Source organism: Protopterus annectens, chromosome 6.part0 (genome assembly GCF_019279795.1).
Source record: "Protopterus annectens isolate FY-2018-M chromosome 6.part0, PAN1.0, whole genome shotgun sequence".
NCBI lineage: Eukaryota > Metazoa > Chordata > Ceratodontiformes > Protopteridae > Protopterus > Protopterus annectens.
Window position 1 is genome coordinate 1,048,503,345 of NC_056737.1, and position 15,619 is coordinate 1,048,518,963.

General features: G+C 39.0%; 1 protein-coding gene across 1 annotated transcript in view; it reads right to left on the minus strand.

Annotated features, from left to right (window-relative positions):
• LOC122803936 (lectin-like) overlaps positions 1-15,619 on the minus strand; it is an 88,307-nt gene that overhangs the window by 24,856 nt on the left and 47,832 nt on the right. Inside the window, exon 2 of the mRNA XM_044073613.1 lies at positions 2,410-2,538. Coding sequence (XP_043929548.1) covers positions 2,410-2,538 — 129 coding nt within the window. The remainder of the gene's footprint in view (positions 1-2,409; positions 2,539-15,619) is intronic.

Consider the following 15,619-nt stretch of genomic DNA (forward strand, 5'->3'; position numbering starts at 1 on the left):
TATGAGTATTTTCCAACCTTCCCTGTGCAGTGTTGTTGTTTTCTGGCATGCTAAGAGCTATACATTTACATACATCTATCTATCTCTTCCTCTCTTTGTATATATATATATATATATACATATATATATATCTATATATACAGATAGAGAGAGAGAGAGAGAGGCAAATAGTTATGATGTTTAGTTGACAATCACATGCTCAACTATTGGAAAGTCTCTGGCATGCTAACTTTTAGGGAAAGTTTTGGTTAATGTCAACTTGACCTTCCAAGTGTCATGCCTTTGATAGTAAACTGTAATATTATTATGTCATTTGCTGAGCTAGATTATTATCCCATTAGCATTTCACCCTGGAATAACGGAAGGTGTTGTGAGGTTATATTGTTTTATGGGGTCATTTACATCAGGTAATGCCAGTATGAGCAGTAACATGTTGCGGGGCATATGTACTCCTAGAAAATGGGCCATTTAATAACAGATGGTGGAAATAAAGCATTGACCATATGTCATATTTTCTGCAGTATTACCTTTTTCCTGAAGATCTTCCATTATGGATAGTGCCTCATACACATGCATTTTCTCATGTATTCTAGGATGGCTTTTCCTGTGTCTGGGATCTATAGTGTAATACAGTTTTTAAGATTCCTTTTGAAATGCGAATATCTGAGATCCTTGAACCAGCAAGACTTTAACTGTGAATATGTGACAATATACTAAGTACAATGTCATAGTACTTTTTGAGTATTTTTTTCTTTCTCCATGGTACAGCAGTCTTGAAGTTAATATGTAAAACTAATTTAAAGGCATTATAGTAGGTTTCAAGATGCATCTCTAACTATTGTTTCTTTCTTTTTTTTAGTTGTTCTTTGACTCAATATTCGGGTTATTGCACTAATGAGAGGAAGCCTAAGTTGCATATGCACTCCTTTCAGACAAATGAGTATATCCTTTGTAACCTGCCTTTTTTCTAATCTCTGCATAATTGAAGTGTTCTGTACTATTTGTAGTGCAAATATTCTGTTCCCCCTTCCATGGTTTTAGATAAGAACACTCAAGATAGTATTTTTTATTTCATCTGTTATCCATGAGTTATTAGCTGCCAAATGTAATTTATTGTTTAATAACACATTTGACCTTTTTGTATTATTTTTGACTTCATGCTTGCAGACATTCTAGCCTGTCCTAATGTGGCTTGAGATTATTTATTACCCTGTACTTGGTATCCCAGTACAATGGCTGAGGACCAACCAGTAGAGCTGTCATTCAGGAAGTTATTGAGGTACATCATGCCTTCGTCAGCATCTTGGTAATTAAGACATTAATATAACTACCCTAACCCACCCCTGATCGCTGATGTCAACACCTGTGTCACAACAGGATGCCCTACATCTTTTCCCTCACTTGAGAGTGCTCCTATTCACAAGTTCTGTGAAATGCCATTTTCCATCTACAGAGAGTAGTAAACATTTGTTGGGACCCACTGCAGCGAGTCCTGAAATATATTGAGTCTGAAATACCATTTCTCTGAATATTCCCTTTTCTGTTTAGTATGGTGATCCTGGAGTTGTGTATATATGTATATATATATATATATATATATATATATATATATATATATATATATATATATAAGTTCAGAGAGTGGTGGGTGTAGGGGGCTTGACCCCATGCAAAAAAAAGTTTTAATAAGAAGAGTAATTTTTAAAATTCCCTCTTCTCCCATGTTTTCTGTCTTTTTTCAGTGTTTCAGCACTTGGCATTACAAGTGTTGACATTTTAGCAGGGAACTACAGACGGCTGATCTTTTGTAATACATCTAGTAAAGCCATGATAATGCAGTATCACTCCTGCATGAGTGTTCCCAGCTATTACTATAAAAACACCAAAGAACACAAAGGAAAGCTGAAGAGGCTGCCTAAAACTGAGGAATCACACCTGAATCACTTCATCTAATTGACTGGTCTAGATTCAAAACAAATGCCCAATAAAGGTTTCAAAGCTTAAGGATGTTTTTTTTTTTATGTCACTAATTCAGTAGTCATTCTTTGACAGCTAGTGGCTCATAAGAATACAAGTTGCCATTGCTCTCAAAAGTAAAGCCACCAAGGCTTTCATTAACAAATGTAGACAGTCAGTCAAAACAAAGTCACTCATACTCAGACTGCATATCATTTTACAATGTAAGCAAAATAGGTAAAAATAATTTGCTCTTAAAATATAATGTAGATTGGAAGTAGAAATGCAGAGACTGCAGTTTTTGTACAGTAAACAATCAGTAATACAGGTGAGGATCAGGCCTGCTGTACACTTACTTTGGTATATAGCTACATAACTTAACTAGAATACAGTATTATGAAACATGAACAAATGCTGTGCATCATATATAGATCATAAAACAATATGTCTTACAGGTCTGTAGCCTCCAAGCCAGCTCCGGTATGCATTACTGTTATAATGCAGTGCAACGCCATTCACATATTTGTTTATGTCTTCAGTGTGGATAGATGCAAGATGGCCGTTACTTTTTTTACATGCATCCTGCCAATTAAAACATTACATTACATTAAGAATGTTAACAAATGAACAGTAATCATTAGTATGTTGTAGATACTTAGTAAATGATCCTGTATTTTATTTGAACAGGTTTAGCTTAGAAATCACCCTTTTTAGTAATGCATTGAAACATATACCATATAAATACAGATACCCCCCCATATACGCAAAATGTATAAGTAGCCCAAAAAGTATTTACTTTTTTGTATTGTTCAACATGCATGCATGATCTGAGTTTGTCTGTATTGTGATAGGTGCACATAGTGGCTAGTTAGACAATTGTTAAAAATGCTGGATTGTGTGTCACACGTACTAAACATAGTCCAAATGTGTTCGTTGTAAGCATATCCACCATCAGTAATGTCTTCAAGGTATATTTTTAGTAATAACATTTGTTCTTGGGGCTAGTGCTCCCCTTGATCCCTGTGTAGTTCTTAATGCAGTGTTAAAAGGTACACCGCTTCTTAACAGGCAGTGTAAGAGAAAGCATGATTTAATGAAAGAAAACCATGACAGTTTTAACAAAAATGGCATGTTCCTATTTGATCTGGCTGATACCATTGCAAGTATACATATCCTTCTAGGCTGAATGATTTAAAATAATCTCCACCACTTTTCTTTTTCCTTGGATGACTGACAAATGGCACTGCCCAGTTTCAGAGTTAAAGAAAATGGTACAGTTGCATAGTTCCTTTAACACAATGCAGCATTCATAAAAATCTACGTCATCTAGCCATGCTGCAGTATCCCTTCAGATGTACCCCAAGAGGCAATAACCCATACATGTAAAAGAGGGCCAGCTACACACTTATTATACCATGACCCCCCCAAAACGTGCACGCTGATTGGCCAGCGTGCACATTGTAAATCGAGTTATACTAATGGAAAAAGGTCCGGTCGCCCGGACTTTTTTCCATTAGTATAACTCTACTCACAAACACTGTCTTGCTATGTTAAATGGGTTTAACATAGCGAGACATTTTAAATAAGCAACGGAGATCTCCGTTGCTTATTTAAAGCTGTCTCACTATGCTAAACCCATTTAACATAGCGAGACAGGTTTTAAAAAGCAACGGAGAAAGCAAGATCTCCGTTGCTTTTTACTGTTCGCTATGTTAAATGGGTTTAACATAGCGAGACAGTTTTAAAATAAGAAACGGACATCTCCGTTGCTTATTTTAAAACTGTCTCGCTATGTTAAACCCATTTAACATAGCTTAAAAAAGCAACGGAGATCTTGCTTTCTCCGTTGCTTTTGCCCACAGCTCTGATGTACTGCGCAGCTGCGGATGCCAGACATCTGCGGAAGGGCAGTAAACAGGCATTATACTATGCCATTATTTAAGAAAAGTAATAGTTTCTTTTCTTAAATAATGTCATGTTATAATAGCAATAACCCACTTCTGGGTGTGGGTAATGCTGTATTTACCCACGGTTGGCCCTGGGCTTCGCCCTCGGGACCAAACCACGCCAACCGTGGGTAAATCCAGCATTACCCACACCCAGGCATAGGTTATTGCTATAGTAATGCCTGCTTCTCATTTATGGAGAGGTGAACTATGAATAACTGTTAGCTGGCTTGGCCAATGAAATGTGCAGCAGCTTTCAGCTATTTCAGACTAATTAAACAGGTATAGTCTCATGTTATTTGTTTTTATTTATATACTCTTTGTGGACCAGGAGGAAAAGGGGGCATGTACATGTTTGTGCAAAGGTTTGCAGGCCAAAAATTTAACTGACAAGGATCACTTTGAACAATTTTTCCTGGTGATGAATGTAATCTGAAATATTGAAAACTGAAGGCCTTTTATCTTAGAAAATATAGATTACAAAATTTTTATGAAACTCTTGTAATATGATGCACAAGAGGTATATGAAGGGATGCGTGGACTAAAATGTACAAGTAAAAGATTTGCTGATTTTACTGAAGTAGGTAGTAACTGTATAGTCAAATAAACAAAGTACAGTAAGATATGAAGTTGTGATATATCAAAGGTATTTTATAGTCTAGATCAGTGCCAGTCAAAGTGTGTGCCTGTCTGCAGACTGCTACTGTCCCTGAACTGTTTTCTTTTCTCTTCCTCTTTTTTTTTTTAAGAAAGGAAATGCATTACTTAAAATGATAAAATGTAAAGGATACATGGACTTCCTTAGCCAGGGTACTGTAGCTTGACAGGAGAGGTGATTGGTTAAATGCACTGACGTTTGGTTGGACAGTGCATTTCAACGGTCAGTTTTGCCAGCTGATTGCTTTCTATTCCTTGTTGGAGCAGAAAGTCTGCAAATACAAAGGAGGGAATGGATTGCTATTGGCTGTCTAGGAAAGCTTCTAGTGAAGCATGAGGCAAGCTTTTTCCTGTTATTATTATTATTATTATTATTTTCAGTGGTGGATTTACTGGGGAAGAAGCTATGGGCTTCCAAAATGTGCTCTTGTGTATTTTACCAGACAAATTGTTAAGTACTGCTTTCACTAAATAATGGCAGAGATTTGCATTTCATACTTCATATCCTTCAGAAATTGCAATGTAAAGCCTGTTAAGTGCACAATCTTAAGCTGGGAAGTAAAGAGGGCAATGGGGTTTTAAAGAGGGTTGCCTATTATGGTTCTGACAGCAGCGAGCTGAAATAGAATTGTGGTCCATCGTTTATGAGTTTATTTGAGCACAAGCAAATATGTGGTTCATGTAGTCATAAAAATAATTAGAATTGATGGTTTTGTGTGTGTGTGTGTGTGTGTGTGTGTGTGTGTGTGTGTGTGTGTGCGCGCGCGCGTGTGTGTTTGTGTATTTGTGCGGGGTATATCGCTCTCAACTGACCGCATTTTTGCTTCATGTTTTGGTGTGCTCCTCACAAGATTTGTTGTTTTCTGGCAAAGTATTTTAGACTGTAGTCTCTAAATAATGACCGACATCTTAGTTTCATAATTTTTATCCTTCAGAAAATGTCTGTAAATGCAAAGCATGTTATTCTAGAAACTTCCTAAGTATATAAGCGCGATATTAAAAATCTGACTCTTTTGGAGATAGTGGTGAGGAGACATGATTTGTATATGTATGACAGCAACAATCCTCAATATATGGTTGTGGGCATTTGTTATTTACCTTTTATCTCAGTCTAACACCAGCAGGATGTACAGGAAGTGACTAGTATATTTTGGAGTAGGAAGCAGGCAGAATTTCCAGGTATTTCAGGTTTACCTTTTTCTCATCTTGTTTTATTGGGATATGTTATTTTTGTCAACATTGAACATTAAATCATAGTTACAGATTATGAAAATAATCTTGAACAAAGGTAAACCACAGCGTTAGCAGGAACCAATCACCAAATGAAAAAAATCCAAAGGTATATGATGTAAAAACTCCAGCTTTAATCCAAAATAGACAGGAAAACAGACAGGATGAATGCTTTCGCTATGTAGCTTCTTCAGATCCAACACATACTCAGTAAAAGTCTCTGTAATATATACTTCTCTGAGTGCACTAATTAAGCACTTAAGCAATCTATTAATTATAGCTTTTAAAGAGACAATGCATAAAATCATCAAATATATATATATATATATATATATATATATATATATATATATATATATATATACTAATTCAAGCACTTGTGAACACATAAAAACATTGCTTAAAGCATGCTTAATAAAATGTGCTAAATAAAAATACACAGTATGAACATATAAAAACACATATTATTTAATATTTCTCCTTTGTCTCAGTTTTGGTTTAATTGAAGCTATAGTTACAGATTAGTTCTTCCCTGAATGAAAATATTTTCCTTAGTCAATATTTTTGTCAAGGCCATCACTGGATCAAAAGGTTGTGGAAAAAGCTCCAAAATGCACATCAGTGCATCGAGGACCCCATGGCTTCTGGGGGACTAGAGGACCCCAGGCTGCCAGCTTAATTTAGTTATTTCAGTGTGGTCTTGGCCAGTTTTACTCTCCGTCATACTACAAGTTGTGGAAAGACAAGAAAGAAGTTGTCCAGGTGGTGAAGTTTCTTCATAAACCATCCACAGTCTGTTTATTGCAGTCGTTTTATAAGATTACCAGTCTACGACAGATAAAAAATAAAAACAAATGGTCCTTTGACATGGATGGTTTAAGATGCACTGGTCTAGATCATACTGGTCTGTGAGAATTAATAAGATTTTAAAGAATAAGTAATACATTGGTAAACAGTTTGAAATCAGTGTTTGAAAATGAATGGACCAAAGTTATGTTTAATAGATAGAAGGATGAAAGTATCCATGTCCAAAAGGTTGTAAAACAAGGAAGTACAATAAGCAGAATTTTGTTGATGATGGGAATTAATGAAGTAAATATACACTGTCAGAAGTATTTAGGAGAAGAAAAGCAGGAAATAAAAGAGGCACTGAGTGTGTCATTATTTATGCCATCTGCATGTGGTCTTACTATAATAAAATAAAGTGTAGATGAGAGAGATTCTAATGAGAGTAAAAGAATTAAAGGCAGTTTGGTTAAGAAAAGAATAAGGTTTGGGGATACAGGTAAAATTGGTGGAGTGTATTTTTCAGTGAAAGAGGCTGTGTATGCATGTTTGTGTGTTAGGAGACAGGTTTGGGAAATGAGAAGGGATAGAAGATCTAGCCAGAACTATAGCAATGTGGAAGGCACGTCAGATGTCTTATGGGAAAAAAAGTTAATTTATTATCAAAAGTAACTTCATATCAGTAAACAAGTCCAAGAGTTTGTGAAGGTCATTTCATGATTGTTTTTTTATTTCTAAGGGAAAGGAACATAATCTGAAAAGATCCATGTCATTACGATAAAGAAGTATGGGGGTCCAGGGTAGGTCAGGGAGGGTTGTGGTAGGTGAATGGGGAGCCAAGGCAGATCAAGGGATAATCTAATAATGAAAATGGAGAAAAGTAGATGCACTACTATACAACCTTGTAGAAAACCTATAGTTAGTGGTGAAGCAGTGAAAACGGAGGACACAATCCTGGTTTTAAATGTTCTACTGAAAAGATAGTTCATGGACCATATGAAGACAGTTGTATTAATATCTTTTGTTAATATATGATTATACTGGATAGACTTAGACACTGGATCAGGGGATTTAGTTAGGTCAACAAACATTGCATCACTGAGGTGATACCTGTCAATGTTAATCGTGATTTCATCTGTTGAATACCAAAGAAATATAACTGTGATCCATCCTGTTGAGAAACCTTGTACTGCAGGAACAAAAGTGTCTAATTTTGTAGGAATTAAAATAGCAGTGTGTAAATAATTTTCCCAGTACATTTGCTAATGTGATCAGTATTGAAATGGTGGAGAAATAAGACAATCTAGCTAGTTCAGGTATTTTTGGTTGTGGTTTTACTACAGCTAATTTCCTAATAATGGGTATCACTTTGAGATGGATGCATAAGTTGCAAATATGTTGACAAGGGACTGTGATATGATCTCTGCAATGTTTAATGAGCAACTGAATTAGGTTGTTTGAACTTGCAGTGGTATCATAAGAGATGTGTTTAAGAAGAGTTTCTATGCCTACAGTATATAAAATTACAGCATATATAACAGAAAAAGCAACAATTAATCAGTTTAATGAGCTAGAAAGTTTCATCTCAAACTGAAATAAGCCCCTGTTTGCATTGGAAACTGGCATCTGGCGGTCCATTTTGCAATAATGCTGCTATTTGGCAGTTTAGGATGTGCAGACACTTCATCTCCATTTCAATTTGAAATTAGAACATCTTTTCCAAGATTCTGTATCTGTTCCACTTACATCTGTTTTAAATATTCAAGGTCCATCCCTTGTCATGTGCCAGACAGTGAAACAGCGTGATACATCTACAATTTCTTTATAAAACATGAGCTCTTTGATTTTGCTCAAAAATAATAAAACTTTAGCACTTTAGAGTGAAATGCTCGAAAGTTGATATATGTTTGGTGCACAAGCTTTGGTCAACAGAAACAGATCGCTAACAAGTGTGCAAAATCAATAATCCCTGGGAAGGGTAATATGACCTTTCTGTGGGAATTGTGACCTCTTGGAATCAGTATATGTAATTACCAGGACACAGCTCTGCAAAAATACTTGCTTTTTGTTTTGCTTGCTCAGAGGTTAACCCTCAGAACATGAGCAGCAGTCTGTGTTGTTGATGTTACAGACATCTATTTTCCATCAGATCAATGTAGAATACTCCATCTCTATCTATATTTGTATATATTACAGCGACGTTCATGCATCTTGCCCTCTGGGACTGTATTACTTTTGGACAGACAGAACTGACTGGTTTTCATACTTTAATGGCTCAGCCTTTTGTAATGTGTTGCTGTGATACTGAATAAACTGAATGAACTTACCCTTTTATTTCTACAAGTTTTTGTCTAAAACCTGGTGGCAAACCTTTCTTAGTATGTCCTTCTGTTATAAATTAGCTAAGTCATTAAAACTGCAAGGACATGTAGTCATTTTTTGGTAGGAGAGCTCTCAAATATGTTGAATGCTTGGGTGGCATAGCATAAAGTACCACTTCCCTTAAAAATAACCATAGGTCTGGCAGAAAAAGACCTAACGAAGCTATTAAAGTAAGTGTGTGTGTGTGTGTGTGTGTGTGTGTGTGTGTGTGTGTGTGTGTGTGTGTGTGTGTGTGTGTGTGTGTGTGTGTGTGTATGTATGTGAGTGTGTGTGTGTGTGTGTGTGTGTGTGTGTGTGTGTGTGTGTGTGTGTGTGTGTGTGTGTGTGTGTGTGTGTGTGTGTGTGTGTGTGTGTGTGTGTGTGTGTGTGTGTGTGTGTGTGTGTGTAAGTAAGTGAATATGTGTTTGAGAGTGTGATACAAATGTATTAAAGTTTCAGGTGATATAGCATAAAGTACCACTTCACTTAAAAATGACCGTACATCTAGCAAAAAAAGAACTAGCGAAGCTATTAAAGTGTGTGTGTGTGTGTGTGTGTGTGTGTGTGTGTGTGTGTGTGTGTGTGTGTGTGTGTGTGTGTGTGTGTGTGTGTGTGTGTGAATATTTGTTTGAGAGTGTGATACAAATATATTAAAATTTCAGGTGATATAGCATAAAGTACCACTTCACTTAAAAATGACCATTCATCTAGCAAAAAAAGAACTAGCGAATCTATTAAAGTAAGTGTGTGTGTGTGTGTGTGTGTGTGTGTGTGTGTGTGTGTGTGTGTGTGTGTGTGTGATACAAATATATTACATTTTTGGGTGATGTAGTGTAAAGCACCACTTCTATTAAGAAATAACTGTATGTTAGGCAGACAAAGAACTAGTGCACCAACTAAAGTAAATGTGAGTGCACGCACACACGTGTGAGTTTATAATATCCTGTACATGTCAGCATGGGATTGATGTTAGATAACACTTGCTGTTTCACTAGGGATGGCTTACAGCACTCACACCAGGAAATTTACGTACTGGCTTTAATTCTTTGCTGCCCCATATTGACTTTTCATTGACAGAATTTCCATACTGGGCAATCCAAGATAGCAAACTCAAACTCCACTTTTGACAGCATTATGGTGGCACTGCTCAGTGCTCGGAGTCTGTTTAGAAAGATGACTGAACTTCAGGCCCTGCTGCAACTCAAAAACATTCTTTATTGTGTGGTTTCTGGGACATAGTTTCTATGCAGTGATAGCACTCCATATATAACAAGATTTAGCAACTGTTACAACTTTACCCTTTGATTAACTGCAGGGGAGAATCTGTGTTTATCAAAAACACCATCACCTCATGTAAACTTATCCATGGCCCTAATTTGGAGGTCCTGGAGGTCCAAATCACTGTTAACAAAGTCAAATGTTACTTTATTGTTAGCTACAGATTCTCATCAATGTACCCCACAGATCATGGAAATGACCTTAACACCATTGAGAGGTTAAATATCAAACCAAATGCTTTCTTGCTAGCAGATGTCAATTTTTTAAACAAGAACTGGTACAATTACAATTTTAAAATGGATATGCTCAGCAGTTCCTAAACTATTAATACCAATGTGATGGAGCAAATTGTAAAACAACTCACTAAAGGTGCAAATATCCCTGATTTGGACTGTACCATTATAGCCTGTATCTATACCCCACCCACATCTCCTCATCTGTGGTTAAGTCTGCCCACATGTCAGTCATCTTTTGTTCCAGGCCTAGTGGTATCACCCCAGAACAAAATGACACCACCTTTGGAGCCTTCACCAGAACAAGCCTTCTTGAGATTGTAGAACACCAAAGGAAAATTCCCAAGAATCCTCTCCAAGTTGACCCAGTTGGAAGGATTGTTGCTCTCACCTCTGACTTTTACCTGACTATCTGCATAGAAAAGTCAGTGTTTGCCTACTCTAAATGTAATTGTAAATTCAGGAATAATCCTCTCAGCTGGAACTTTCATATTAATAAAATGTAGAGCAAAAGTGAGAAAGGAACAAAAGTTTGTAAGAAATCACCACCCCCTTATCTCAGGAACACCCTAAACATGCCATCAAGGAACCTAAAAGGACTATTAGAAAATGTAAAACAGAATATGAGCTTAAGTTCACTGCACATACAAAAGAAAACTACAAATCTTTGTTCATCTATGTCAAGAAATTAAGGAATAATGTCCAAAAATTAAGTGTGCTCATCTATAACAGCAACATTACATGTCCCCAGCTCAAACATATAGCCACCATATTAGCAGATAAATTTAATGTTAACTTTGCCTCATCTCCCCACATTGCTGCTCCCAGTATCCCTGAAAATTTAGTTTCCCCTGAAATCACCTTGGTGCGAGTCTTAGAATCCCTGTTGATGGCTAAAAGAAATACTTCCTTCAGGTCAGACTGTGTACCAGGCTGCATTCTCATCAGTCCTTAGTCTGAGCCTCTGCTTAAACTGTATAACCTCAGCCTGTTCATACCATTAGCACCTGATGCCTGGAGTGTGCCAGACACACTTGTCATTGGTGATTCCATAGTCAGACACACTGACGTCCCGCTCACCAGACTGAGTAAGGAGAAGGTCACAGTAAGCTGCCTGTCGGGCGCTAGAATCCGCCACATAACGCAAGCACTCAGGTCTCTCAACAGCAGGTACAAGTACGACTCAGTCATTGTCCACGCTGGTGTCAACGACCTGAGACGTACCTCCTTGGACTACATGAAAAGGGACATCGAGGAGCTCTCTGATTATGTAGCCCAGGCAGGTATGACCCTGACCTTGAGCAGTATCCTACCTTCACCTAGAATGATGCCACAATACAGTGATAAGATGATCAGCTTTAATAATTGGCTTAAATTCTGGTGTCATTCAAATGGGATCCAATGTCTGTCTGCCTGGGATGACATGCTGGACAAGCCACGCTGCCATGAGGACGGCTTGCACCTGTCACCCTGGGCTTCCGGATATTGGCAAAGGCTCTTGCCACCCCATAGTGCCTTTTTAGGCAAGGCTCAAATTCTAAACCTACCACCCTAGAACACCAAAAGGAAAAAAAACTAAGGGTAATGCTGCTCAATGCCAGAAGTCTCAATCTCAAGATGCACGACTCGAGGCCCTTCTCAATATGGAGAACATCGATGTCTGTGCTGTGACAGAAACCTGGTTCAAGGTTCCTGGGAGCACCCCAGCACTAACAGGTTTCACCTCATATCATGCGTTCCGGCCCCAAAATCCGGACAACACCAAGAAAGGAGGGGGGCTGTCCATATTCATAAAGGACACCCACACCTCAAGGTTGGTGGCAACGCACGATGCATCAGAGACCATCCAGGTGCAATTAACCATAGGCAAGACTGATCTGCAATTTGTAGCATGTTACAGGCCACCCTCTCAAACTCAGGAACCTCACATGGCCTTCCTGAAAACATTGGAGGGGACAAATGTATCTCCAAACACCATCATACTAGGTGACTTCAACTACCCTAATATAGACTGGGAACACTACTCAAGCCCGAACACTCTAACCCAAAGATTCCTGGAGTTCATAAACTCAAATGCCATGGAACAACTAGTCACCATCCCCACAAGAGGAGAAAACATACTTGATCTCATCATCACGAACATGGGATCAAAATGTTCAACACCGGAAGTATACCCCTCACTGGTGAGATCAGATCATAAACTAATCTTGCTGGAGGTCCTCATCCCGCCCCCACCTGAAACAAAAAGACCACAGTGAAAAACTTCTCAAAAGCCGATTTCACACTTCTAAAAACTAGTGTGGTCTCCTTTAAGGCCCCTGAGCCAGTGGTAAACATTACTCAAACCGCTGAATCACTTACAAATGCCTTCTACCAGCACCTACAGGACTGCATGGATCAGGCAATCCCAAACAAAACTAAGACTCTCTGTACCAAAGGCAAGCGTCCAGTCTGGTGGACCCCAGCCATAAACAAGCTCTACAACAAAAGGAGGAAGCTACTACAAGATAGAGCAAAATCCTTGAAAGGTAAGACACCTTTGATCATTATAAGTAAAAAACTAAGAGCTCTCATAAAATTATCCAAGGCAAATTTTGAGAGAAAAATCGCCAAGGACTCTAAAGACAATCATAAGGCCTTCTTTAGCTATGTTAGAAACCTAGGAGGAAACTCCCAGATATGCTCAGAATTAGTTCAAAATGATGTGAAAATTACTGAACCTACACACATTGCCAACATACTGGCTGACAGGTTCAGTGCAAACTTCTCCCCAAAGGAGAGATATCTATTCCAGAGGATTGTAGCCCCCAAACATCTCCAATGCCCAGGTGAGAACTGCCCTCACTAAGGCAAAAACACAGCATCCATGGGACCGGATGGTGTCCCCGGCTGTGTGCTTCACGAACTCAACGAGGAATTAAACCCACAATTAGGACAGCTGTTTAATCTTAACCTCACCTCAGGATACGTACCCAAGGAGTGGCGCACGGTGACTGTGGTCCCACTTCATAAGGGCGGTGCCTCCACAGACCCTGGAAATTACCGCCCCATTAGCTTGACAAGCCTTATCTGCAAAGCCATGGAGAGGATCATAATGGAACTCATAAATAAAGACATAGGGAACTTGCAGACTTTGGATCTAACCCAGTTTGGCTTTGTCAAAGGCAGATCCTGCTTCTTAAACTTGGTTGACTTTTTCGAGACAGTCACCAAGGCCATTGATGAGGGAAAGGCAGTCCATACAGCCTACCTCGACCTGGCAAAGGCCTTCGACACAATACCCCACTCAGGTATCATCGAAAAACTCATCAGCTTGAATGTAAACCCATACATCACAAGATGGGTTGCAAACTGGCTAAGTGACAGAACCCACAGGGTCAGAGTTGCTGGAGCCATGTCAGACTCAAAGCCTGTCACAAGTGGTGTCCCACAGGGCTCAGTCCTGGGTCCACTCTTGTTCGGCATCTACTTTTCTGAAGTACAAGGAAACACAGGAGGGTTATGGCTGACAAAGTTTGCAGATGACTGCAAACTGGGCGCCATAGTCGAAAACACATCTGACACAGATATCCTCCAGAAGGGCCTCACAGAAACGGATAACTGGTGCCAGAGCCATGGCCTGAAGTTAAACGCCCAAAAATGCATAGTCATACCCTTCGGGAAAAACAAGGTTACCCTAGCTACCATATAGGTGGCAATCCACTGAGCACAGAAAAAGTCATCAGGGATCTGGGGACCCAGGTTGACAGTAGCCTTTCGTTTGACACTCATGTTGCTAAAGTAGTTAGGAAAACCTTCTATATCGCCCACCTGATCATGAAGGGATTCACATCTAGATGAAGGGAGGTCATCGTCCCCCTGTACTCATCACTCATTAGACCTATGATTGAGTACAATGCCCCGTTCGGAATGTATCTGACCAGACACCTGCTGCAGCTTGAAAGGCCCCAAAAGTTCCTCACCAAAAGGATAAAGGGTCTCAAAAATATGTCTTATGCTGCCCGACTGAAAGAACTCCAGCTCTATTCAGTCTCATACCGCTTGCTCAGAGGTGACCTGTGCCTGACATATAAGGCCATGTCAAACCCAGATTAGATGAATATGCTTCACCTCAAAAAATCTAGATCCCTCAGAACCACAAGGGCGGGAGACTTAAACCTTGACACGGTTATAAATAGAACGTGCTGGAGGACAGATTCATCACCCAGAGACTCCCTATGCTGTGGAACAAAATCCCGGTACATGTGAGGCAGAGCACCTCGCTGGCCTTGTTCAAGAGGAATCTTGACCAATGGATGGGAAATCGCAGATATACCCCAGGGATTACTTCAGTGTCACTGCTTGACAGAGGCACAGCAAAATGATAGGCATAGTTTTTATTCAAACTAAAGGGGTGGTGAAAGCCACATAACTATGGGCTAGGCTTATAAATGCCCTTGGGCAGATAGCCTAGTATGAACCTATGAACCTATGAGAGCAGCCACTGTGATTCCCCTACACAGGGTCATCCCCTTTACAGACTTATGTAATTCTAGCCCCACCAACATCAACAGCCTCATATACAAATCCATGAAGCATTTCATAGCAAAACTCATTTCTGCAGTCATAGGCAACTTAACTGATCAAAACCCCAATCAGGGTGGTTTTGAGAAGGACAGGTCCTGTTTCTTTAAACTACTGAGTTTATTTGAAAAGGGTACAGAGGCTGCAGACAGTGACTACTCAGGGTATTCTTATTTTGACCCAGCCAAAGCTTTTGACACTATCCCCGTGTTGGCATTATTAAAAAACAGGCAAGCTTCATATAAACCACTGTGTTGGGCCGTCTTCTGTTTGGCATATATTTGTAGACATTCAAGTTGATATCTCAGAAGTATGGTTGACCAAGTTTGCTTATGATTACAAACTGGGCACTGTTATCTGCTCATCCACAGATATGGAACAACTGCAGCAAGAGATGAAATATGCACACACCTGGTGTATGAAACCACTTTAAGCTAAATGCAGAAAAAAGTACACCATGATAGCATTCGGTAAATAAGTTGCTCCCAACTCATATCTTTCTCTTCAGAAAGATAATATCAGAAGAGACCTGGGTTATGATGTCTAAAATTCTTTCACATTTGACCATCATTTTTCCACCATAGTCAAGAAATCCTTCTATCTGGGCCA